At 36.0% G+C, this 27,083-nt stretch overlaps 2 protein-coding genes across 5 annotated transcripts in view; one reads left to right on the forward strand and one right to left on the reverse strand.

Annotated features, from left to right (window-relative positions):
• The window catches only part of LOC131425629 (uncharacterized), a 279,128-nt gene that overhangs the window by 231,544 nt on the left and 20,501 nt on the right, over positions 1-27,083 (forward strand). The window lies entirely within an intron of this gene.
• The window catches only part of LOC131425630 (uncharacterized), a 64,978-nt gene that overhangs the window by 12,578 nt on the left and 25,317 nt on the right, over positions 1-27,083 (reverse strand). For all 4 annotated transcript variants that reach the window (XM_058587676.1, XM_058587675.1, XM_058587674.1 and 1 more), the window contains exons 3-4: positions 5,465-6,487; positions 5,294-5,403 (exon numbers count right to left, since the gene is read on the reverse strand). In XM_058587676.1, the coding sequence (XP_058443659.1) occupies positions 5,294-5,403; positions 5,465-6,403 (1,049 nt within the window). In that variant the 5' untranslated portion in view covers positions 6,404-6,487. The remainder of the gene's footprint in view (positions 1-5,293; positions 5,404-5,464; positions 6,488-27,083) is intronic.

Raw genomic sequence — 27,083 nt, forward strand, 5'->3', positions numbered from 1 at the left:
TATAATACCTTTGGCTTCCATGGATATAATCACTTGCTACCCCCTCCTCTTTATAAACATTTTATGACATTATGAATTGTTCAAAATTTTCCATCTGATAATGATTATTTTATAACGAAAGGTTGTTTAACATCATAACTACATTCGTACTATAGAATGACGTTTATATATAATTTATTTTACCAAGGTTTTAACCATTTTGGTCGTTCATCGGAGAGGAAAACCTATAGTATAATTATTCAATTAATACAAATGTTGTTGTAATCCTATTTCCATCACCTTGAGTCGACAGTTTTCTCAATTTACACAATAAAATGCACATTGATTGTATGATTTCGTCAATTCAGATCAATGTTGAGAATGCTTATTCCCTCTCTCCCTTGTGAATATTTTTGTGAACCTCACTTACTTGCTAGAAATATACTGTACTCTTGAAGAAGTACCAATTTTTCGTAAGACCCGATCAATTATACCTTACACTTTCCATGTTCAGGGCACTTGCGCCCCTCTCTCACCCTCAAAATAACTTTATAATCTATTTTGATTTAACTTCCTTTTGTCAGTGAAGTTACTACAGATCTCCTTCATGATTACCCTGAGTAACGTAGAAAGTATCTGTGCTTTTCAAAAAATATCGATTCCCACTTTTGGTACATGTGCCAAACTTGGTGGCTATTCGTTTAGTTGTTTTGTAGTTATGCTGAGACTTGAATACACTCATTTTCATAGGCAAACAAAGATTATTTTCCCTTAGTTCTATGAATTCCCCGGCAAAATGGAACCAGATCTTTTGTAATTATTTAAAGAAAAATACGATCTTGAAATTCTTGCCACTCTCTTGTTTTATAAAAAAATGAGAGATTGAAATTTATTTTCAAAAACCCCTCCTTCTAGTCTAAATGTCGATTCTCTTCAAATTTCGTCATTGACCCTCTTCCCCCATGTAAAGGACACTTCCTACACACTTTTCCCCCTGAAAATGTCCTAATGATCATTTCTGAAAAGCTTCTTTGTGCAAAATTTGATAGCAATCCGTTCAGTAGTTCCGGAGTTGCGCCGTTACAAACTTTGCCTCTCCTTTTTAGAGGAATGTACTACATCCACCCAACACGAATACCCTAAGTTGCACAAAAAGTATCTAACAAATGGATCAATAAGTCCCGAGACTAAAGCAGAGATGGCGCTCGTAGTAAACCAGTAACCACGTATTTCTAGAGTACTAACCTTTGCTTGAAACGGGTCAAAATTTTAAGTCGATCCGACCAGAAACAGCTGAGTTATCGAGGTTGGAGTAAAGTCGTTTTGTAGTTTGTTTAAAAAATGGAAAAAACCAAGTTTCGTGTTTTGATAAAACATTGTTTTTTAATGGGTAAAAACACCGTACAAGCGAAACAATGGATTGAAAAATGTTATCCGGACTCTTGTCCATCAAAAGCAACGATTTGTCGGTGATTCGCCGAGTTTAAACGTGGTCGTACCGACACGAATGACGCGGAACGCTCGGGTAGACCTGTGGAAGCCGTTACACCGGAAAATGTGAGTGAAGTGACAAAAATTATAATGAAAGATCGTAAAGTGAAGCTCCGTGAGATTACTGAGATGACACAGATATCATATGGAAGTATATTTACATCCTTCATGAAAAATTGTGCATGAAAAAGGTTTTTTTCTAAGTGGGTGCCGCGATTGATTTCGATGGAACAAAAACAGCAACGAGTCGATGATTCAGAAAGCAAAAAAAAAAAAAAACGTTGGAACCATTGTATCACCCTAAAAGGTGATTATGTTGATGAATAAACAAAAATTTTGCAAAAAAAATGTTGTTTCCATTCTTCTTGTTCATTTGGGACTTATTGATCCTTATTGTAGAACACACGAAATTCATGAAAATATCAAGGGGGCTGTCAGTAACTCATTTCATTGTTACTAATGATATATTTACTTGAGTTTAATTCCACTTCGCTAAACTTCAATCTCGTATGCATCATTTTCCTTGTTATAATAAGCATGCTAAAAGTAAGCATCGCTTTTCAGATCACTTTGTGTGTATCATAAATTTATCCAGATTTTCTATGAATATCCGTGAATCATTGATCAACCACCACTTGTGTTGCATAGTTACTGCTATGACAAAAACGTTATTGACAAACGGTGAGGTGATTTCATGTTCAAAAGAAATCTGAACTTGTCACATTGAAACCAAATAATTATACACTAACGTATATTTGGAATGGTAGGGAAAATTATTAATCTAACAAGTTGTTCTTATTTTGTGTTGCTCATAGCCTCTGTAAGTATTGTAGGTAACTGATACAATTATTGATTGGAGGAACGGTACAAAGCGTGATTTGATTTTCAATAATCATAGAACTGTATGTAACAATGGTGAGTAAAATTACACGAGAGAAAAGTCAGAAAATAAAAACATTCTGTTTAGCAAATGAAACATAGTCAAACTGTCAATTATTTCTCTCAGTTAAGATATAAGTCGATAATACAGAGATGCATGAGAATATATAATATCCTGATTTCATTAATAAAGAATAATTTGCATTTCGTAGAATATCAATGTTGTCACAGTCCTTTGAAGTGAATTTTCGCCACAAGACAAGTCTACTCATTCGAAATCGGAATTAACTCAATACTGTCATCCCCCTTGGAAAATATTGACTTAACTTATGAAATGAGCGTCAAAACTGTTGATATCCAGTGGAAATCATGCTACATTTATCTGTAACAGTGTTGCCAGGTCATTTTTCCAAAAATCTGTATTTGTCTCAAAAATCTATCTGTACCATATCGGTATCAGAATCTTTTTTACATAAGTACCAGGAAAATGTCACCCAAGCTCATTTTGGCGAGCAAAACAAAGGGTCTCACAGCAACCTTTTCTCATGTCTATCCAAACTAACAACCAAAATCGGCATTTATCTGTATGATCCGTGAATTATCGCAAAGACTTCATATTAACAAGATATCCAGCTCTAATATTTCCCGAACAAATCATTGGCAACATCCTTTTTTGCGATCATGGTGTCCGCATCTCGCGAGTCCGCATCTCGCGCATAGAAGTAGGGGAGAGAAATGTCAAATTCGTGTGCGCGAAAATAGCAGCACTGCGCACCCATACAATTGACATGATATGTTGAATGTGATGCCGTGCGATGGCGTTGCTGAGCTGAAGATTGATTTCACTTCAAGCTGACAGGGTCTGATTATCGGTATTTTTGGAGTACATATCTGTATTGCGGTCAAAAATATGTATAAATACCGAGAAATCGGTATAACTGGCAACGTTGATCTGAAATGCACATCAAAACGATAAGATATATCGTTACCTTTAGATTCTATATGAATTTCATATGAATGTTACATTGTTATTGAAACACAGTTGACCGAATCAAGTGTTTTGCACATACATTTGTACTGTACTCATTTCCACTAGAAAATGAAGTGTTAAACACATGTAGCTCAATTCAATTGCAAAACACATCACATCTGAAGGAAAAACACATCGAAGCTAAGTGAAAAATAATCTAATCATACATCTTAGTGAACTGTCACATGGAATCTTAAAACAAATCACTTTGGTTATGTATTGAAATGAAAAAGCATATTAAATTGAAGTGCTGTTTACATATGAATCGATCGTACAAATTTTTGTCGTGAATACGACTTACTTTACTATGGGGTGCCTTTTCAATATTTACCCTCTGAGAGAGTGATAAGTTTTTGATCGTGAATATCTCTTGTTGTATCTAACGAATCAACATAATTTTTACTACATGCCATCGGAAATATTATCACAATTTTATGATAAAATTTTCAGTTGTGTGACATAATCTCGAATAATTCAAAATTAAACTTTTCTGAAATGTTTGGTATAAACGAGTATCAAAGGGGATAATCCATAATATGCGTTTGCCTTGCTCGTATTTTTAAAGCTCATAGCTCAGTGATCTGTGAAAGGACTTATATAAAATAACTACCAATAGAATCGAAATTTTTCAACTTAAGCGTGTATAGCAACAGCATTGAAGTATTTCAATAGTATACTATTGAAAAACCTGTCTCATTTGACCCATGTCAACACCAACCAATCAGAACGCGTTCTGAGGAAGAGAACAAAATATCTGCTGCTGTACAACAAATTGTTCGAGAAAAATGTTCCGAAAATGGTGAATATCGTAGTGAGTTCCTCAATTTGGTCCTTCTGAATGCTAGAAACGAATCCCTACAGCATTTTGATAGTTGCTTTCGTTAAATTATGCAAATCCGAAATGAAATAATCGACATTAATATTCTGTATGCGGCTATTTTTATAGCCGTTAGGACCGCCCATTAGTGAAAAAGCTACAAACGAAATCACGTAAAAGAAAGCTTCTAACAAAAATTTAATCAGTTTGGATTCTATCGCCAATGCGAGCAGATGTATTTTGTGCCGTTTGCAAAGCTAGTTTCGCTTCCGGTGGAGAGCATTACAAAAAATCAGCCGTTCTAATGGCTCTAAAAGTTTTCTGAAGAACTATTAGGATTTGTTGTTCGCAAATCGAAAGGAAATATCCTCAGTTTAGTGCAAATCTAGAACAGTTTGGTTAGATTTTTGCACTTTTCGCTGTGTGAAATTCACAGTAATCGAGATCAAGTGAAGCCTTCTTTGTTTTTGCGAAAAATGTGGAAAAAGGGAATGCTTGCATAATTCATACAATTGATCAACTAATTGATATTCGGAAGTGTTAAGTAACATGTCAGTTGTTTTCGTATTCAAGACATCCAGTTATGTCGTTATGTTACCCATCCGCCTTTTATCAGTGTAGGTAGTGCAAAATTTGATGAGAGAAGTCAAATCTCGGTTAATTTTGCATTAGGGCGTATAAGCAAGTGACAGTTTCTCTTTAATCACTTTATCTTTCGATTATTGTGATGTGATTAAACAGATTTTCTTTAATATCACTATTCTGTTTGAAAGTCGAAAGTTTCAGGTATCATTTCATGCAAAGAGTTGAGTGATAAACGTGGAAACCGCTTGGTAATTAATAGAAGAGAAAGTAAACAAAGAGAAACTGTCACTTGCTTATACGCCCTTCTGAAAAATTAACCGAGAAATGGAAGGCATAAGGGAATATTTTTCCCTTACACTGTAGGAAATGAACGTAAAATAGAAACATGATTTAAGTTTTGAATGCAAGTTTTGACTGATTTACACACAAATTCAAACGTAGGGTCCTTCAAAGTCTATCATCATCAAATAACGTCATTTTCCAACACCAGCAAATAAGCTAAGGACACTTACCTGGAGCAAAGCTTCAGCGCCGAATAGTACACGGAGAATACACTGACGAGAAAGTGCAATGCCAGCGTGACTAGCAGTCCGGAACCGGCGGTTACCGCGTACCAAATGGACTGTGGCCGAAAACGGAAAACAATTAGTTCGGTGTGATAAACATTCGACAGATCCACTCACCTCGTCTTGCTGAGCCATGTTTGCATCCCGCACGGCACCGATTCCGGTCAGAGCCAGGCCGAGTGTGCTGGACGCGACGCAGATAAGGTTCACCGCCAGGAATCCCGTCTTGGCCATTTTGACGTTCATCAGTCCGAGGGAGCCGGCAATTCCGGCAATGGCACCACACCACAAACCTGTCCCGGCTAGCGACAAGGACGCATTCCGTGCCAGCACCAAACCGCCGAGGGCGGCCAAGGCGACGGCAAATAACAGCTGCATGACACCGAGAACCACCGTCGATGGGAGGTTATTTTTCTTTGAACTTGGAGAGCCCGGTGGAAACAGGAAACTGACTAACGAGGAATTGCCACCGTTGGGAGAATAATGGTCTGGTCCTGCTAATTTGTGATTTGTGGTAGCTGCGGCGGCGGAGGCGGCAGCAGCTGCAGCTGCAGCTGCCGCTTTCTTCTTCTGTTTCGCTGTCATCTTTTTGTCGACTTTCTTGATATCTTTTTTATTGCACTTACTGCCATCTTTACAATCTACTTTGGTATCCCTACTACTACTGTCGCTAGTAACCCGCATCATACCGCCGCTACCGTCGGTCAGCAAAGTTTTGCTACCATCGGAAGTCGATGGCATCGCTGTGCCGCCGTTCAGTTTGTCGAAACATCCACTACCGTCGGTTGTAGGGGTGCGAGGTATCGCTGGCGAGGCATAAAAATGTCCCGTGTCTGGATAACCGTCATGTTTCGAAATGATCGAAATCTGTGAATCCGTTAGGCTGTTTTTCGCGTGACTCGAATTGATATTTTCGAACACGGCTCGGGTCGAGGACAGCAGCTCCTGCTGTTTATCCCCATCCATCGTGTCGCCGCCATCGAGCCGATCGATGAGTGACACGCTCGAGTTCAACTCCTCGATTTCTTTCCGTATCTCGAGCTCTAATTGATCCATCCTGACAGGATTGGATGAGCTTGGGTGATCACAGAGGAAGTGGGAAACGGGACTGCTATCGTACGATCATAGAGCCGGCAGGTGCTGAAATGAAATTAGAATAAACAAACAAACAAAAGATCAGTGATCGATCGATACTTATGCAATCGTATAGAATAGAGCCACGCCCGGTCATGACCCTTCTAAGCCAATCCCTGCTGTCAATGCCCCTCCGATTGGAAAATAATTGCCGTTTTTTGATACAGCCCCATATGCTCTTGTTAAGAGCTCAAACGAAGAGTTTTCCGACACAAAAAGTTAAAAACCAACGAAAAACAAAATAATAGGAAAACAACAGTTGAGTACAATAATCCCCGGCGAGCGACGCTTCGATCCACACCCATGCTTTCGCGTAGCAAAGCCACCACCATCAGCATATCGGCAGAGGCGAGGCGGAACCAAAACCACCAACTGGTGCACGGCACACGTCAATTTGCACTCCGAGCCAACGGTTGCTTAGAGATTGGTTGGCTAGCAACCAGCGAGCTAGAGGCGGCAGTTCCACGTTGCCAAGAAACAATGGAGCTAAGCGTAGCAAAAACAATGAATAGATCGATTCCCGATAGAGGATCGTTTCTTTCCGCACACCAGATGATGGATGGATGGATGGATGATGGCTTTCCGAGCCGCCGCGTAAACGCGTAAAAGCAGCCGAGAGTGGGGCGCTGCAATTAGTGCGGGACTGGAATTTTCCTGCATTTGGCAAATTAGCACGCTACCGTTCAAAATACCCATACGATACGTTCCGTTGTTTGTTTTTCCGGTGGGGTTGTTCGTTTTGGTTCAATGGAGGTCACCGCCGCCGATCAAGAATCGAGAAGAAACGGATGCTGAGCCGGCCATAATGAAGATGGCCCACGAGTCCATCACGATAATCGGTGCTAATTGTCGTGGATGCCGCAGTTTGAGTTAGTTCTTTTATTTTGTTGTGCGGTAGTATCTTAAGTTTCGGAGCAGCTCGGTTGGAAGCACAAGGTCATTCTTACAGTAAATAAAATTTTAGTAATCGATTTCGCAATTAATAATAATGTACCGTTTGGACTATTGAGCAATGGCCAAATTAAAAAAAACCGGTTCCGATTTTTTTATTCATTCAAATGAGGAAATTTTTCTCGGGCTCTTTTTCGAATTGGCTGAAGTCTTATCTAATTGGTCATACACACTTTGATGAAAAATTAGCATTAAAGCTCCGTCCGTTGAAAATTTACCGCCTATCACCAAAAACATAACGCTCCCTCGATAAAGATAAAAATAACTTACTCACGCAACACTGTTCAAGTTGCTACGAACTAGTTACCAAGGAGCTCCAGAATAAATAAACAAACAATTTAACATTGATAACTTTAGATGAACTGCCTGAAAAAACGGAAGCAACTGCACATTTTCTAGATTCTAGAGGCTATACAATCACTGTGAAAATCGACTTTTGAACCATACATATACCTTTAGACTCAGATCTACGAGCTGAGCAAATTTCTGAGTGTATATATGTATGTGACAAATAATGGCACTCGATTTTCTCAGAGATGGCTGTACCGATTTTCACAAAATTTCAGATTTAAATGAAAGGTCTTATGGTCCCATAGTGCGCTATTAAATTTTATATTATCCTACTTTCGGTTCCGGAATTACAAGACAATATGTGCAAATCTATGAGAAAATACGTCCTCAATTTTCCCGTAAATTTCTTAACCGATTTTTACAAATTAAGATGCAAATAAAAGGTTTTGAAATTATTTAAAAAGTCCCCGAAAAGTTGATCAGGATCCGACTTTTGGTTCCGGTATTACAGCGCGATAAGTGAAAAATTTTCTATTTCATGATTATTTTTTTCAAACGTGATGGGGAAATGAGGTGGAAATTTTCATAAAATTTACTGGTAAATTCATCTAATTGGCAAACCTTATTACTTATTTTTATTTTTACGTTTCGTCTTTGACTCATCAGTGCAGAGCAGTTCAAATTGATGAGTGATGAGTCAAAGACGAAACGTAAAAATAATGAAAACGGTTATGTGCCCTAGCACAAAATTTGGCTAACCCCTAAATGACCAAACCTTATTAGTTAGGGGATATATGAATCTACTTTAAATAAGAATAGTAAAGAAAAGCCCCAAAACCGGAACTCACTTCGATTTCTCAGCAACGGTTAAACCAATTTTCACAAATCATGATTATTTAAATTAAAGCTCTCAGTGTCTTAAGAAATACTGTGCAATTTCACCCGAATCTAACTTCCGGTTCCGAAATTATAGGGCAATGAGTATTAAAACTTTCAAACTGTCGTACAAAATGATGCGGTAATCAATCGGTGCGCATCGGTATGTGCAGGTACGGAAGAAGAAAACGCCACCGCCTAGCACAAAGCGTGCTCTGTTCGATAGCATAACGTGCAGGGTCTCCACATTTAAATCTATATTAACTTGACATAACAAAGGTGAAAAGGTGATGGTAGTTTATCCCAGTTTTTTTTTATTGGCATTAAAAATGCCTTACTCTTCACTATACGGGGCCGGGTGTCAATTAAAAGTTTCAAAAATAGCCGCGTAACCTTTTTGTGTCATAATTTTGAACGTTAATAACTCGGTCATTTGTTGATGGATTGTTATACTTTAACAACCAATCGATTCGGAAACTTTTAACTTAAACATGTATGACGACGTCGTTTCAGTATTTCAATAGCATACTATTGAAAAAATGATTGGAATCGACCTATGTTTTCATCCACCAATCCCTGCTTTACAAAATGACGTCAACTTCTTGTTCGGCATAGGAGGCTTTGCGTCATGCATAAAAAACACCGCATCGTTCTGCGTAGTATGAAGAGAAATCTATAAATATAGGCTGCACAATATTTCTTTGCCTAGTTGATGTTTGACTGCGAATGAAACAAGTAGCTCGTCCAGTGAGCTGATGACTGGATTGTATATGCGTTCACTTGCTGGATTGTCGCTTTTGCATTATGTGTTGGTGAAATTTCCTGCTGTCTGCACAACACCGCTTCGTGTTCGCTTGAATATCTTATATATCATCTAGCTATTGAAGAACCGAATCAGCGTGGTTATCGGTTCTTTTGAAATATCCCATGTATTTAGCAAATTGTTGGTCGATTTTGCCATTAAAAATGCCTTACACTTCGCTTCCCGAGGTTGGGTGTCAAATTAAAACATGCAAAACTAATCGCGTAACATTTTTCTGCCATAATTTTGAACGCTCATACCTCAGTCATTTGTTGATGGATTCATATAATTCAACAACCAATCGATTCGGAAACATTTAACTTAAACTTTTGAGATAACGTCATTTGAATATTTCAATTGCATTCCATTGAAAAATTTATTTGAATTGAGTATTTTATTTTGGTTCTCTGGTAACTATCAGGCTAATTTAGTATTAACGGCAATAGATCTAATTCGGATCTAATTTGCAGCGCTTGTTCCTCGATGATTTGTTAATGGATTTTCCACATTTAAATGATTCCAAAGCTTCAATATTGTAAGCTTAAAAATGTTTTAATTTGTCAACGGATCGGTTTGCATACTTAAATCTCCATTCCCATACGAACAAAACGGTGGCGCGAAAATGGATTCAGTATAAAGTTGTGTTATGATGATAATCATAGATACTTCTTCTTCATTATATGTGACTGAACAAGTTGTTGTCCCATCAGGAATTAAACGCTTCAAAAGATTCAAAATTAAATTCTGAAACTTATCTAAAAGCGGCCTCCTCGATTTGGTAGTATAAATGAGTTCCACAGGCTCACATATACAGTACAATTAGATGCAATATCATATAGTATCAAAGATAAACTAAAGGTAAGTTTACTTTCGATTTTACATGATCAAAATTGAATATAATTAATTATCAATTGTCAATTTTATCATTCGCTAACAATCTAAGCGCCTCAACTAGAGCAAGTTTGTAATTAGTCAATTGAAAAAGTTTTTAGTTTAGTGTATCATCATCATTATCATCTTTATTTTTGTATTTATTATGAAGACCCTAGAAACGTTCCATTTTTAATGTTATTGTGCTCGGTCGTGTCTTGAACCTCTGATTTTTTATTCAAATTTGAATCTTGACTGAATCTTTTAGTGCTGTTTTTGAAAATATAAGAGATACGAAAAAGGCATCATTACACCACTAGGTTGATTAAAAAAGTCTTGAGGAATTGTTGACGAAAACAAGACATTTTTTTTAATTCCTGCTTGAAATCACATCACGTGAGGCAATCAAATCACATCACATGAGGCAATCAAAGCATGTTCTATCATAGAACCTTGAAAAAAAAATAAAATCGGTCATGTTTCGTAACGCCTAAAACATATTTAAAGTAACGAATGTATCCTAAAACTTACTAAAAAGTAACGCATATAACGCATTGTAACGCTTGAAACTTACAAACGTGTAACGCTTGTAACGCTTCGTAACGTCTATTACTCACAAAAAGTAACGCATGTAACGCTTCATAACGCTCAAAACTTATAAAAAAGTAACACCTGTAACGCCTATATTTTACAAAAAAGTAACGCTTTGTAACGCCTACAACCTAGTAACGCATGTAACGCCTTCAACTTACTAAAAAGTCATGCATGAAACACTTCATAACGCATATAACTTACAAAACCGTAACGCATACAACGCTTCGTAATGCTTATAACTCACTAAAAAGTGACACATGTAACGCTTCGTAACACCAATAATGCCTAAAACTCACCAAAAAGTAACGTATATAACACCTCGTAATGCTTGTAACTTACAAACGAGTAACGCTTGTAACGGTTTGTAACGCCATAACTCACAAAAAAGTAACATGTGTAACATTTCGTAACGCCTATGATTAAAAAAAGGTACGCATATAACGCTTCGTAACTCCGTAAGTTAATTTAAAGTAATGCAAATAACACTTCGTAACACTTTTAACTTACAAAAAAGTAACGCTTGTAACGGCTCGTAACGCATATAGCTTACAAAAAAGTAACGCATGTAACGCTTCGTAACGCCCTTAGCGTACCAAAAAGTAACGCCTATGACTTACGAAAAAGTAAAGCAAGTGAAGCCTCGTAACGCTTTTAACTTACGAAAAAGTAACACTCTGTAACGCCCATAACTTACTAAAAAGTAACGCATGTAACTTTTCGTAACGCTTTTAACTAACAAAAAAATAACACTTTGTAACGCTCCGTAACGTTTATAATCTAGTAAAAAAAAGGCGGGTGAGTAATGTCAGAGACATAACTGGATGTCGTGAATACGAAAAAACTGACACGCTCCCATCACTTTTCCGAATATCAGTTAGTTGATTGATTGTATGAATTGTGCAAGCTTTCCTCTTTTTCACTAAGGGGCTGTCCATAAAAGACGTCACGCTTTTTTTGACGATTTTTGACTCCCCATCCCCCCTTTGTCACAAATTGTCACAGAAGCAAAGACCCCCCTTCCCCCCTATGTCACGTGTCACGAATTCAAAATAAATAAAATTCATCTCAATATGTATGACAAACCATAAAAATATGAGGGAAAAATCGATTTATTACATGCTGTCATTAGATTAAAAAATATCCATAAATCTACAAAATCATCGGAATTATTTTATTAATATCAATTATATAAATTAACAAAAGTATTTGGTTGGAATTGATGAAACATTTAAATCATTTGTTTTAGTCCTCCTAGGGCTACACAGATATATTATTGTTTTAGGTAAAGAATAATATTTCCGTAATGTAGCTTACAGGGCTGAGAAAATAAAGACCAAAACCTCATCAAAACGAGATCACTGCCGGAGAATCTTTTCATTATTAGTTGATCAGTGAAAGTTCAATCATTGGATGATTCGATAAGCTTTTATGTTGGTGGAGTAAAATCACATATGATCAAGATAAGACATGACATGTTCTACGTTTGAAATCGTTAATCTCCCGCCCTTTTTCAAATTAAGTATAATTGAATAAACTGCATCAGAATCAGATAATAGAAATTATTATGATATACTATTATCATTGCTAGAAAATCAAATTACTGAAAAAATTGTCAGTGCACATCTTAAGTTAAACTGTTTGAAGGCATCTTTTTCCTTTTTACTCATATTAGGCAAAATTTATAAATTTCGCTAATTTACTCGCTCCTCCGTGCACTTTTGCTGATCACAACAGAAATGATTTCCTGCATCACTCATTTCCGAATTTACAAGAAAAAGCTTTTATATCTACAAATACACGTTTTCCTATAGAATGTAAACGTTTATTGTGGAGATTTTTTCAGGAAATAGGGCAAAGCAGTAATATAATTAGGTATTTCAAAAATGCGCTCATTGAAAATATTGGACGTCACATTCCGAAAACCTCCCCCCCTCCCCCCTGTCACAAAAGGTCACGTTTTAGGAAACACCTCCCTCCCCCTTGCGGCGTGACGTCTTTTATGGACAGCCCCTAATAGAATTTGAAGCGATACACCTACATTAAAGTACAGATTAGTTACATTAAACAGCTACTATTCTACAACTATATATTCCAAACTTGAAACAATTCCTTTTTAATTTGCTAATATAGGAAGCTAGGTACGACAAATTTGTAGTTTATTTTTATTGAAGCTATGAAGTTCGAAGATATCTGATTCTTCTCGAAATTTCAGTACGAGACAATTGCAATGGCCTGGTCTGAAATGTATCTACGATCTTCGGTATGCAAGAGTGATTCTAATAATAATAATGATAGTAATAATAATAATACAGATTAACCTGTATATATGGCAACCCTGTTTCGCATGGCATATTTTCACACGACCCCATAGTAGTATAAAGATGTGTTCAACATCATCACTTTCGCATTGCCGTTCGTAATTGAATGTGTTAGTGACGGTACAAATCTGCTTTTCTACCTGTTTTCGGAGCCATCGTTCTGACGGTGTCTCGTACGTACAGAGTAGCTGCTTTAACTTAAATGACGCTATTTCTCACATCACATTTCCTTTTATACGTGCTAGTGGTAGCACGGTAGGACGTCCCCTTTGTTAGAATTCCTTTCCTATACGCAGAACGGGAAACAGTGAAACGATATAAAAGAGAGAGTTAGCAGAGCGGCAGCCAGTAATACTGAATGGGTCGTCGAGCTGCTAACAGCATATTGTGGAGGAACAATTCAGGGCAAGATAAAGTCCCGCTCAAACCGTGCTGGTCTGAAGTGCCCAGTTGGCGGCAGAATCCATCGTTTGCCTCGGGAGAGGAACTACGCCGAGCGTGTCAGTGCTGGTGCATCGGTCTATCTGGCGGCAGTGATGGAGTACTTGGTTGCCGAAGTGTTGGAATTGACCGGTAACGCTGCCCATGACAACGAAAACGAAAATCATCCCTCGCCATCTGCAGCTGGCCATCCGTTGAAAACCCCGTCCTTTTCAGGATGACCACATCACTGTGATAAAGAAATATTTAGAATTGCTTTAAGTTTAGCCAGTTCTGATACGCCTGGAAAGTAGAATGCGCAAATCAAGTGGAAACATTTGTTCTAACAATTTTTGTTTTCGGCCGCATACTAAAGTACTCGCAACAAAAATACATATTGATCTGTGGCAACTCTGTTTCGCACGGCATATTTGTATACTAGTATAAAGATGTGTTCAAAATCATCACTTTCGCTTTCGCATTGCCGTTCGTAATTGAATGTGTTAGTGACGGTGCAAATTATTTTAACTCCCATCTTGATGAATCTTTTGGTAGGAAATATTAGGTTTTGCACGATGACGACACAAATGAACTGCCGATGAATCAAGTTCATCTTTGACAGTTGCCGTGTACTTGTTTTGTTTTGCGACTGCAAGTTAAAAATTGAAAAAAATGACGAAAAAGTGCCTGCTAAAAACGTATTCCACAGTGAAAATGACTACAAAGATTGTCCTGTATGTGTTTCCAGAATCAAGGAGCGATATATGTATGAATCTGTTGAGTGTGAGGCGACTTGCAACTTTTACATTCGAACGATGAACTTGTGATGAACTTTTGAACTGTAAACAAGTACACGTCGACTGTCAAAAAAAGTTCATTCTGTTCATTTATGTGAGGTTATGTCATGTTCGTGCAAAACCTAATTGAGATCTGAGATGGTTCTCGTGTGTGTCTTGTTTCGGCAATTAGGTTTTGCACGATGACGACACAAATGAACTGCCGATGAATCAAGTTCATCTTTGACAGTTGCCGTGTACTTGTTTTGTTTTGCGACTGCAAGTTAAACATTGAAAAAATGACGAAAAAGTGCCTGTTAAAAACGTATTCCACAGTGAAAATAACTAAAAAGATTGCCCTGTATGTGTTTCCAGCATCAAGGAGCGATATATGTATGAATCTGTTGAGTGTGAGGCGACTTGCAATTTTTATATTTGAACGAAGAACTTCTGATGAACTTTTAAACTGTAAACAAGTACACGTCGACTGTCAAAAAAAGTTCATTCTGTTCATTTTTGTGAGGTTATGTCATGTTCGTGCAAAACCTAATGGGCCTTGCTGGACTTTTTGGCTGCCTTTTTCGGTGTCATTGTGCCGACGGTGTCTCGTGCATTCATATCGGGAAACAATGAGACGACAGGTCCTCGATGTTGCTGTCGTGTGTCTTGTTTCGGGAAGAGTTGCTCAGCAAATGATAGGAAAAGTGAACCATTCAACTTTTATATGGATGCTCTTGTATAGATACAGACATCTCGCGTTCTGATTGGCTGGTGCTGTCATGGGTTAAATCAAACAGGTTTTTCAATAGTGTACTATTGAAAAACTTCAATATTGTTGTAATACACGTTCAAGTTGAAGATTTTCGATTCTATTGGTAGTTCGATTATATAAATCCTTCTACAGATCACTGAGCTATGAGCTTTCAAAATTCGAGAAAGGCAAACGCGCCATATGAATTATCCTCTTTGATACTCGTTTATACCAAACATTTCAGAAAAGTTTAATTGTGAACTATTTAAGAATATGTCACACAACTGAAAGTTTTATCATAAAATTGTGATCATATTTCCGATGGCATGTAGCAAGAATTATGTTGATTCGTTAGATATAACAGGAGATATTCACGATCAAAAACTTATCACTCTCTCAGAGGGTAAATTTTGAAAAGGCGCCCCATAGTAAAGTAAGTCGTATTCACGACAATAATGCATGTAACGCTTCGTAACATAGCTACAGCTTACAAAACATACCCACAGCTTACAAAAAAGTAACGCAAGTAACACTTTGTAACACCCTTAACTTACAATAAACTAACGCTTCGTAACACTCCGTAACACCTATTACCTACTTGAAAGTCACGCATTTCACTTACAAAAAGTAACGCTTCGTAACGCTGCGTAGCGCCTATAGCTTACTAAAAAGTAACGCATGTAACGCCTATGACCGTGACGTGTAACGCTTCGTAACTCCTTCAACCTACTAAAAAGTAACGCTTCGTAACGTCATAACTCACAAAAAAGTTACGCATGTAATGCTTCATAACGCCTTCAACTTACAAAAAAATGACTCATGTAACGCTTCGTAACGCCCATGACCTACTCAAAGTAACGCATGTAACGCTTTGAAACGCCTATAACTTATGAAAAAGTAACGCTTCGTAAAGCTTCGTAACGCCTATAACTTACTAAAAGTAACGCTTCGTAACACTTCGTTACACCTATGATTTACAAAAAAGCAACGTATGTAGACCTTCGTAACGGCTTTAACTTACGAAAAAGCAACGTTACGCTCCGTAACGCCTATAACCTACTAAAAAGTAACACATGTAACGCCTAGCAACGCTTTTAACTTACAAAAAATGAACGCTCGTAACGCACCGTTAATGCCTGGAACTTACTAAAAAGTATCGCATTTAACGCCTATGCTTCACAAAAAAGTAACGCATGTAACGCTTCGTAACATCTACAACTTGCAAAAAAGTAACGCTTCGTAACGCTCCATAAGCGTAATAATAATAATAAGTAACGTAAGTAACGCTTCGTAACGTCATAACTCACAAAAAAGTTACGCATGTAATGCTTCATAACGCCTTCAACTTACAAAAAAATGACTCATGTAACGCTTCGTAACGCCCATGACCTACTCAAAGTAACGCATGTAACGCTTTGAAACGCCTATAACTTATGAAAAAGTAACGCTTCGTAAAGCTTCGTAACGCCTATAACTTACTAAAAGTAACGCTTCGTAACACTTCGTTACACCTATGATTTACAAAAAAGCAACGTATGTAGAGCTTCGTAACGGCTTTAACTTACGAAAAAGCAACGTTACGCTCCGTAACGCCTATAACCTACTAAAAAGTAACACATGTAACGCCTAGCAACGCTTTTAACTTACAAAAAATGAACGCTCGTAACGCACCGTTAATGCCTGGAACTTACTAAAAAGTATCGCATTTAACGCCTATGCTTCACAAAAAAGTAACGCATGTAACGCTTCGTAACATCTACAACTTGCAAAAAAGTAACGCTTCGTAACGCTCCATAAGCGTAATAATAATAATAAGTAACGTAAGTAACGCTTCGTAATGCCTTGAACATACAAAAAACATAACGTATACAACGCTTCGTAACGTGAATAACATATGCGAAGATATCAAACAACTTAGATCAACCGTTATAGCATAATAAAAGAAAACAAAATTCACTAGCAGCAGTGGTGCTAGATATATTAAGGAATGCGCCATTGCACAGTGGTCCCAATCATGTTAAAACACACGTTTTTTTTATTTGTGCTTCAGGGGTTAATTTTGGATCTCTCAGGTCTTCAAAGGAATTTCTGTTTGAAATAGTCCGCTTCTTTCAATATAATCAAAGTTGACGTTAATCCACCTACAAGTGAGCTAAAAAAATTATTTTGCATACAATACGAAGTAGAGCATTTATGTCTTTAGAAAAATTGTAGATCATGTTTAAACAAGAAAACATGCCGAAGACATGAACACTTTAAAATGCATTGGTATCGAGATATGATGCACTGTTTATTAAGGACCCCCAAAATCAAGTATTTCATAACTTTTTTCAATGAATTTTTAGAATTTTCGGATGTTCTACAATTATATTTTAATTATCAAAATACATATTTTTTTCAAAGACTGCATATTTTTAGGTTCACAAACTAAAAAGTTTTTGAGCAATTTTATTACAAAATACTACACATTCAAGTATCAATATCTCGAAGATGTGGAAATATGTGGAACCACTTTCAACAAAGTTCGAAAGTATGGCTAAAACACTATTAGAAAAATTAGTAGTCACAACTTAAATTCACTTAAATTTATATGAAAACACACTTTCAAAAAATGGATGTCCTAACATTCCACAATATATATTTAGCACCCACACAGTGTTCATTAACACTGCACCTTAATTTCAATATTTATCAAAGTAAGCGAGAAAATAGGAGTAGATGAAAACTTCAGACAAAGGAAAAAAGAATTTCCTGAAGTAGACTAAGTTTTCAAAGTTTTCTTCAATTAAATATTGTTAATCTGTTTAGCGGTTTGTATTTCACTTTTGATTGTTAGGAACACTGTATCAGGAAACCTTTCCGTTTTTGTTTATTTTGTTTTTTTTCTGTTACTATTTTCTCGCTTACTATGATCAATATTGAATTTAAGGTGCAAGGTTAACGAATACTGTATGTTAAGGTGCTACATGCATATTGGGTTATGTTAGAACAAGCTTTTTTTAAAGTGTGTTTTCATATAAATTTAAGTGAATTTAAGTTGTGACTACTAATTTTTCTAATAGTGTTTAGCCATACTTTCAAACTTTGTTGAAATTGGTTCCACATATTTCCACATCTTTGAGATATTGATTCTTGAATGTGTAGTATTTTGTAATTAGATTGCTCAAAAACTTTTTTGTTTGTGAACCTAAAAATATGCAGTCTTTGACAAAAATATGTATTTTGATAATTAAAATATAATTGTAGAACATCCGAAAAGTCTAAAAATTCATTAAAAAAAGTTATGATGGAAATACTTGATTTTGGGGGTCCTTAATAAACAGTGCATCATATCTCGATACCAATGCATTTTAAAGTGTTCATGTCTTCGGCATGTTTTCTTGTTCAAACATGATCTACATTTTTTCTAAAGACATAAATGCTCTACCTCGTATTTTATGCAAAATAGTTTTTTTAGCTCACTTGTAGGTAGATTAACGTCAACTTTGATTATATTGAAAGAAGCGGACTATTTCAAACAGAAATTTTTCTGAAGACCTGAAAGCTCCAAAATTAACCCCTGATGTATAAATAAAAAAACGCGTGTTTTGACATGATTGGGACCACTGTGCATTGTTCGGACTTTTTTTGCTTTTTCTTTAATAACTTTTTCTACAAATGTCGGATTGGTTTGCGGTCTTCGAAGTTTTTAGAGTCAAACCCTGACCGCGAACGTTTTTTTTTGTAAAAAGTGAATATCTTCATACTAAATGCTTTACACCTCGGGCGCAAAAATATATGTAGTTTTTCCGATCGAGCTAAAATTTTGCATGGTGCTTATGGAACCCAAAAGGAACATGAAAAGTTTGGTGGAGCTGAAATCAATATTTTGTCCCACCCTAGTGAGCACATCTTAAAATGTCCCTTGCTTCTTCAAAGAATACCGCTAAGCGAGACAGCATCTTGAATTATATAATTATAATTATTTTATAGGATTTTTAGGATGTTTTCTATTATTATTCTTCAATTTCTAGTTGTCAAGTCCAAATACTAACAAGCTTGAATACTACAATCGCTTTGTACGACATTTGTGGGTGATCTACTAATCAAACTCGTTCCAAAAATATTTATTTTCACTTTCAAAGTTTATAGCTATAGTTTAGTCCTACACGTTAGTAATCAACCGGAAACCTGCCCATTTCGAACTGCACGAAACCAGGGGTCAAAAATCCTACACTAATTAATGGACGAACATAATCACTTGATCGAATCGGTTGGGCGTACGTTTACCCATTCGTAATTGCTATGCCAGAAACAAATGAACCAAACAAACACATTTTTCAAATCCAAAAAAAAAACTAGTTTGCTCCTAGCTTGCGAAATTTCACTCCTCGGCGATGATCGGCATATGTGAACGATAGTGAGGGAGAAATGATCTAATTGGAAATTTTTACACAACTTGAAGTCCAAAGTGTTTCTTTTGGTATGCGATCGTCAATTATCAGTCAGTCAACTAAGTTCCTATAGATTTTTGTTTTGCGGGTGTTTTCTTTCAACCTAGAAAAATAAGGTGGTTTAAAGACTCGTTTTCTCCGTGGTTTCTGCAACTTAATTCTATTTCCAAATTCGACGTGACCCGCGACATTTTTACCCAAATCAATTGTGCATTTCTTCCATGTTTCGAAAATACTGCGAACCGTGCGAAAACGGCTGTAAAGCAAAACATTCCAACTAACGAGGTTGAACGTGTAAACCTCACCCCGTAGGAAACCATCGTTAAGGTGTTACTGTCAAGTACCAATTTGGCAACTATTCGCATCGCCTACTGCTATCACAATCAAGCGATGGACGAAGAAGATTCGGAACATTCCGACACCTCTCCTTCGGTCAGCAGCAGCAGTAATAAAATCAAAACCGAGCTGTTAATGAATTGTTTGGAGTAAACGCGTTCGGGGTTTACAACGTGTATTGGTTGCGCTAGTTTTGTTACTGTTTGCGGCTTTCTTTCGGGGCCTGCCTCCGAAGACCATTATCTCACAGAATGTTCGATTCATGATTATTCATGGCAACCGTTTATAAATCTGGAATTGTTATGGTGACGCCTCGTTTGCCGGCTGAGTTCATAGCAAGAGTTGCCAGTTTGGTGAAGAGTAGCCTTCGATCGAATGCTCGGTGGAAAAGAGATTCTTTTTTTATAAAAATATTTTTATTTCTCTGCCAAGAAAGAATTTAGACCAATTAGAATCGATCTCTCGCTTCTACTCTGATATTATCTTTTTGTCTAGCTATATGCAGGCTTTCGTTTCTTGCTGACGGTAGATATAGTACTGCTCGGCTGCTCGCTTTTACACTGACAAAGTTTGAATCCTTACATCTCTTTTCCTCGAAGGAAACACTCTTCAAGATGTTGAGAAAGGTCACGCACTGTATGAACATTTCCGTTTTCCGCAGCATAAAGTCTGCATTGTACGTTTAAATTGTAAGAACATCGAATCGTCAGTTTTATTTGATTGAATCCCATATCGTATCGAGAGATATGAACTGTTTTTTTTTGTGAAATTTCTATCTCATTCTATCAACGCTCAGCGTTCAACAGCACTGTTACTGGATTTGTTCCCGTCAATATGATTGATTTGTTCAGATTATCTTCATATCTAAAGAATCCGAATGAAGGCTCGACAAATGAGTGTGTGTTCCTTCATTGTGCATGTTGGTGAATTGAGTTTTGTTGAATAAAAATTGACGAAAGAAAAATCCAAGATTAAAAACCCAAAACTCAACACTAGAGATGCAAAATGCTACATTTAAGATTCTAAAGTGAAGACTCAATGTATCAGATATCAGTCTACTAAATCCAGATTCAATGATACAAACATAAAAACATTGAATAATAATTATGGGCCAAGAATCAAGATAAAACATTCTAAATTCAGAATTCAAATATAGGAAGATTTTAAAACATTGAAAAGATTTATGGAGAATTATGCAAATTTGTGACGATTCAAATAAATTCATTAGTATTCAGAATCGAGAGCATTGTAGAATACTAAAAAAGATTTAATAAGATTCACGGAAATTCAAGCAGAATAAAGAATCCAAAATCCAGACAAACTAAGGATTCTAGCAAATCAAGACCAGAGTTGCAATTTGTCAGTCATGTCAAATGACCTTGACAGACTGACTAAAATGATCGTCAACTGTAATCGGTACGGTGAGAGTGACTGTCAAATGAGACACTCGATAGTTCTATACCAAGTAAAAGTATGCTCAGTCAAAGACAGGCGACTTTTTTGTTTTCTCTCTCATTCTCATATTCCCTGTTGAAGTAAAAAAAAGCAATGAGAGTACCACAGACTAACAGATGTGACAGTATGAGTAAATTCTTATAAAAATAATTTTTCGTGATGCACTAGTTCCACCTATATTGTACTGCGCGAACTATTTAGTATCTGTACACCCCTTATGTTATGTACAAGTTTTTTTTACTAGTTGGTTTCCCCTCGTTTGTCAACACCGATCAGCTGCTTGCAGGGATGCCCGATTTCATCCAAATATTTGAAAATGAATAGTCACAATAAATTATTGGATTACGTTGATAATATATTTAACTATTTCGCGATTTTGGAAGGTAACCATTTATTTGACTCAACGTTGTTCATCTAGACTATTTTTTATTGTGTTGGTAGTTTTCACTCGAAATTAAGTGGTGGCAGACCAGAAGCAAGTAAATATTGTAACAAAACGGGTTCGATTTTGTATTGCGTTGGAGGATGAGAAGTAGCACAATTATGTATATAGTTTTGGCAATATGTATTAAATCTGTATCCTGCATGAAATTCGCATGGATGTATACAAATCAATACATTACAGGTAATTCTGTATAATTGGCAACTCTGTTGGTAAATGAAAAAAATAAACACAGTCTAGATGACAGACAGGATGTTTTTGATAGGGTAACGTGGCGCCATCATGACACATGTGGGTACTGTCCCAAATAATGCAATATTCGAAATGACCGTTAAAATGATTGAAGAATCTAATTTCAGTGTCCTGTCTGTTAGTCTGTGAGAGTACTAACATAAACATAAATTGATAAAGTGCATTGTTCTTTGCAAAAAGTCATCGGACTTCGGAGTTTATTGGTGTAAGAGTATGTCCAGGAGTGTTCTAGTTCTAGATGCAGAATTGATGTCAGTTTTAAAACTTATATCTAGAAATTATAACAAAATAAACTGGCAGCCCCAGCAGAGTTTTATCTGTTTCAAATAAAGAAAAAATCAGCCCGCTGGCAACAATAAGGCGCTCTAGTCAGTGCTATCGTAACCAACATCTCAGTTCTTTGGGCCTTCAAAGCTAGCAAGTCAGCGAGAGCAAAGTAAACAAAATGAAGTAAAATACAGCACTTCATCGATTGTGAAAGTCAGTATTACAATTTGGCACCGCAGTTTTCATAACGATATCACATTTATTATCAAACATATAAAAATCAACTTTATTTCAACAAATCACAGATATTTTGCATCAACAAATTTTTATTTATGTTTACATACATGGCGGCCCAGCAGGAACTTGGTAAAAATAGAACGGCAGCGAATACCGGTTTTAAATTTGACAGTAGAACTGTTCGAATAAATAAAACTAAAACGGCTTGCTGGGGATACGTTTGTTTCAGTTTAGTGTAGTTTAGAGTATTGAAGGAGATAAGATTTATAATAATTTAAACGATTCAAGATTCTAGATTCCAGCAGATTCAACAATATTCAATTTAGTAAAATTCAAAAAGGTTTTGAAAAATGAAGCAAAAAAGACTTAAGGCTCCTTATGAATAACATATTTAGGAAATTTCAAAAGAGCTCATCAAAAAGCTACTAGAAAACTCAAAAAGTATCACGAATATTCAAGTAGGTTCAAGAAAACTCAAAAAGGTTTAAGACTTGAGTAGATTTATGAGTTCCACACACAAGAAGATTCAAGGTTTAAGAACATAAAAAAGTTGTAGAAGATTCAAAATATTTAACAAGATTGAAGAAGATTTAAAAAGAAAACTAATTCCAAATGATTTAGTAAAATTGAAAAAAATGATAGTTCAAGACGATTCAAGATTCAAAAAGATTTGAGAAATTTTAAGACTAATCAAGAATCAAGTATATACCTCACATTCTCGATACAGTGGACTCTCCAAAAGACTTCTGCAACATTTTTAATGATTCCGTATCCGAAATTCCATTTGAAACACAAAATTTCAAGCAAACTCTTTTTCCATAGTGAAAATAGGAAGAGAAATTTTTCGTGTCGTAAACAATCAGCTGATAAACGCACATTAATTGACATATCCGGCTGACAAACTTAACAGGAATGTCAAGGAAGGTTGTACCAACCTAGTAAAAAAATAATTACCGATTGAGTTCACGCGCGCGGTTTGAATGAACCAATCCGGTTCAATTTTGATCAGAAGGTATAACAAAATTCCAGGCATTCAGGAGTTAGTAAAATTTTATGCCAAGGTCACATAACCGTTTTAATCTTGTTTACTAGAGTAACAATATTTTAGAGTCATATCTAATTTCGTAAAGCGGTAGTGCTCAAAAGTTTTAGCTCCTCTCAGAAAATCCATATGTAAAATTTGATTTGGATAAGTGGTGCCGAAATCGAAAGTTTGTTCTGTACCAAATGTTCTAAAATTGTCTGAAACGTCGAGATCTAGTGTCATCTCGAAAAAAAATATTTTGGAAAAAATCGATTCTCTGGGAGTTATGAGTTTCCGAAATCGAAAAATTGTTTTTACTCTAGTGTAAAAACACTCACACTTTGGGGTTGGGTATTTTACATGTAGAAAGTGTGTGAGAAATTTGAAAAATATTTAGTAAAATAGTTCTGACATGACGATGGATACGGATGCTTTCGAGAAACACGCGTTTAAAGGTAATTGTTTAAAAAATCGAAGGAAACAATTTGTTTTTCTACAAGATTTAACATTTAAAATTCAATACTCACTTTCCCAAATTAGATATCTAAAATATAATACTAAATGGAATGAAAAGTCCCAGGCCACAGAAAAGACGTGAATAGTTTCGAATCGTGTATATATTTGTTGAGAACAAGTCTCTAGATGGCCCAATACCAAATTTCATGACAATCTATCCACTAGTGTTTGAATAACAGCTGATCGTATCAGACGAGTTCTAGTTTTCATCAAGCTATGGACGAAATTAAAATCAATTGTTTGCGGTACGGACTAGTTCACCATCCCCCGTATTCTCCACACCTCACCCCCAGTGACTATTATCTATTTCCAAACATGAAAAGGTTTCTCCCGGGAAAGAAATTTTCGTCGAATACTAAGGTCATACCAGAAACGGAAGCCTATTTTGAGAGCGTTAACAAATCTACAAAAGTTTTCACGGTAAAAAATCGACTTCTTTTGTTAGGACCGGGACTTCTCATTGCATGTAGTACTCATGTGTCTTGAGCGAGACTCTTAATGTTAGAGACTTAAGTTTGAAGGCTTATAACTAAAAAAATAAGAATTATTGTTTAAAATTCAAGATTTCGTAGGCGTGACTTAACATTCAATTGTCAGGTGGGGTCTAACACTTTTGAAAAATCATTTATTGTTTCTTTGTATTTTCTTATCGTAAAATATTTCAAGAACATTATGTTAAACTTTCCATCCTATCGGAACAAAACTCTGGAAGTTATCTATTCTTATCTCATACTGCGAAAAGACAAGAGCTCGGCGCACAGCCCCAAGAGTTTGTTGAAAATTACCAAATGAATATCGAAAACGCTTTTGGTAACAGGTTTGAAGATGATTTTATTCGAATTCAATTCGTCAAGTCTCTAAATACTAACATAGTACATTATCGATATATTAATTATTTCATGCGTTATATTAACACTGCCCTACTGATGATACAATGTACACCGTCCTACTTGACATTAACATATACCATATATTAATGTGTTTACACGCAGCGTGTAAGTCTACACAAAGGCGAATGTCACATTAAAGCTTTCGCAGTAAAGCTTTCATAATTCAGTTGTCATTAGCAGTAATTGTGTAGAGCTTTCAGTGAATGTCAAATTGTTTGTTTACTAATTTATATTGTGAAATCATTTATGGTGTTTTACAATCTATATTTTAACAGAGTTCTGCTTCGATTGACTTGAAAATTTAACAAAAACATTCTTGAAATGTTTTTTTTTTAACAAATACGAATAAAATTAAACGCGTTTTTTTCTGGAAAGCACGTTTCAAACGTCCGTGTCCATCGTCATTTAAAAACTATTTAACCAGTTATTCTCAAATTTTGCATATGAAATACCCAGCCCCAACTTTTTCCTCTTCGGTTATTGTTACTTTGGAGAGGTTTGGCAGTTTTGACTTAAAACCTCCACCAAAAATTCAAAAAATCAATTCTGGATTTTTTGACATGCAAATCATGATTATGATTCCTAAAACGCATTTGCAAAACTGGTTCGTTATTTCATCCGTTACTTCGTTCATTAAAATCAGAAATGGCTGAGCATATTCTATCAGCACGTACGCCCGAGGAATCGGCAAACGCTGAAATCACAGAATATTATATTCCATTAGCCAAATCCTTTGTAATATTGTAACTCTTTTGAGCATTTTTAAGATGATCATATTTATCAATTCGTAAATGAGTTTGGTCACCAACTAACCGGACCAACAAATCGGAATAATGTTGATACCAATCTTGATAACATCGTCCCTGTTTTTGCGTCATCAACCATATGAAGGATGGAATTTTTAACACCCATTATCCAACAACTTACAAAACCAGAATTTCAAACGAGTTTCAAGATCAGTTTTAAAAATTTCGTTACTTTTCTAAATCGTTGCTTATTTGACTGTTTGAAAAACTTTCAACACTCATCACTATGTAATTCAGGAACCCGAAGTCGGATCCGGATAAAATTCAGGTGTATGGGACCATAAACCCATTAATTTGAATTGAACTCTCCTCATCAATACTGTCCATACCATATCTGTTACAACGAGAGAATGCGAGATAGAATTTTCGCAGACGAATTAAATAATGACTTCTACTCAAATAAACTACTGGACTCATGATAATTTCAAAATCATCTCTCTGCCATGGACCCAAACAGTAAAGTTCATAATTGTGAAAAGATTTATTAGCAAAATTTGATTGAGATTTGGAAGCTAAAAAATCAAAATTTGAATAAAATTTAGAGGTTAAACCTTAATAAAAGTTCAGTTATTATTTTTTACTAAAACATTGTGAAGGGGGTACAAAAAATTGTGCACGAGCGAGCCCCTTAGAAAGGAGCAAATTCAGCAGCTAGAAGTTCTATATGGAAGATCTATAATAGAACAGAAACTGGAACAAACGTATCCTTAGAGCAAATTCAGCAGCTGCAAGATTCATATGGCTGGTCTATAATGTAAATGAAACTGAAACAAACGTATCCCCAGCAATCCGTTTTAGTTTTACTTTTTCGACCAGTTCTACTGTCAAATTTAAAACTGGTATACATTGCCGTTCTATTTTTTCTATATTTGAAACACAGATAAAACGCTGCTAGGGCTGCCAGTTTATTTTGTTATAATTTCTAGATTTAAATTTTAAAACTGACATAAATTATGCATCTAGAACTAGAACACTCCTGAATATGCCCTTAGCAAGCCGTTCTAGTTTTATTTATTCGACCAGTTCTTCTGTCAAATTTAAAACTGGTCTACGATGCCGTTCTATTTTTTTGTCGTGAATACGACTTACTTTACTATGGAGCGCCTTTTCAAAATTTAACCTCTGGGAGAGTGATAAGTTTTTGATCGTGAATATCTCTTGTTATACTTAACGCAACAACATAATTTTTTCTCCATGCTATCAGCAATATAATCAGGAATTTGTGATTAAATTTTCAGCAGTGTAAAAAATCCATAAATAACTCAAAATCTATTTTTTCTCAAACTTTTGGAAAC

Source organism: Malaya genurostris, chromosome 1 (genome assembly GCF_030247185.1).
Source record: "Malaya genurostris strain Urasoe2022 chromosome 1, Malgen_1.1, whole genome shotgun sequence".
In the NCBI taxonomy this organism is placed as follows: domain Eukaryota; kingdom Metazoa; phylum Arthropoda; class Insecta; order Diptera; family Culicidae; genus Malaya; species Malaya genurostris.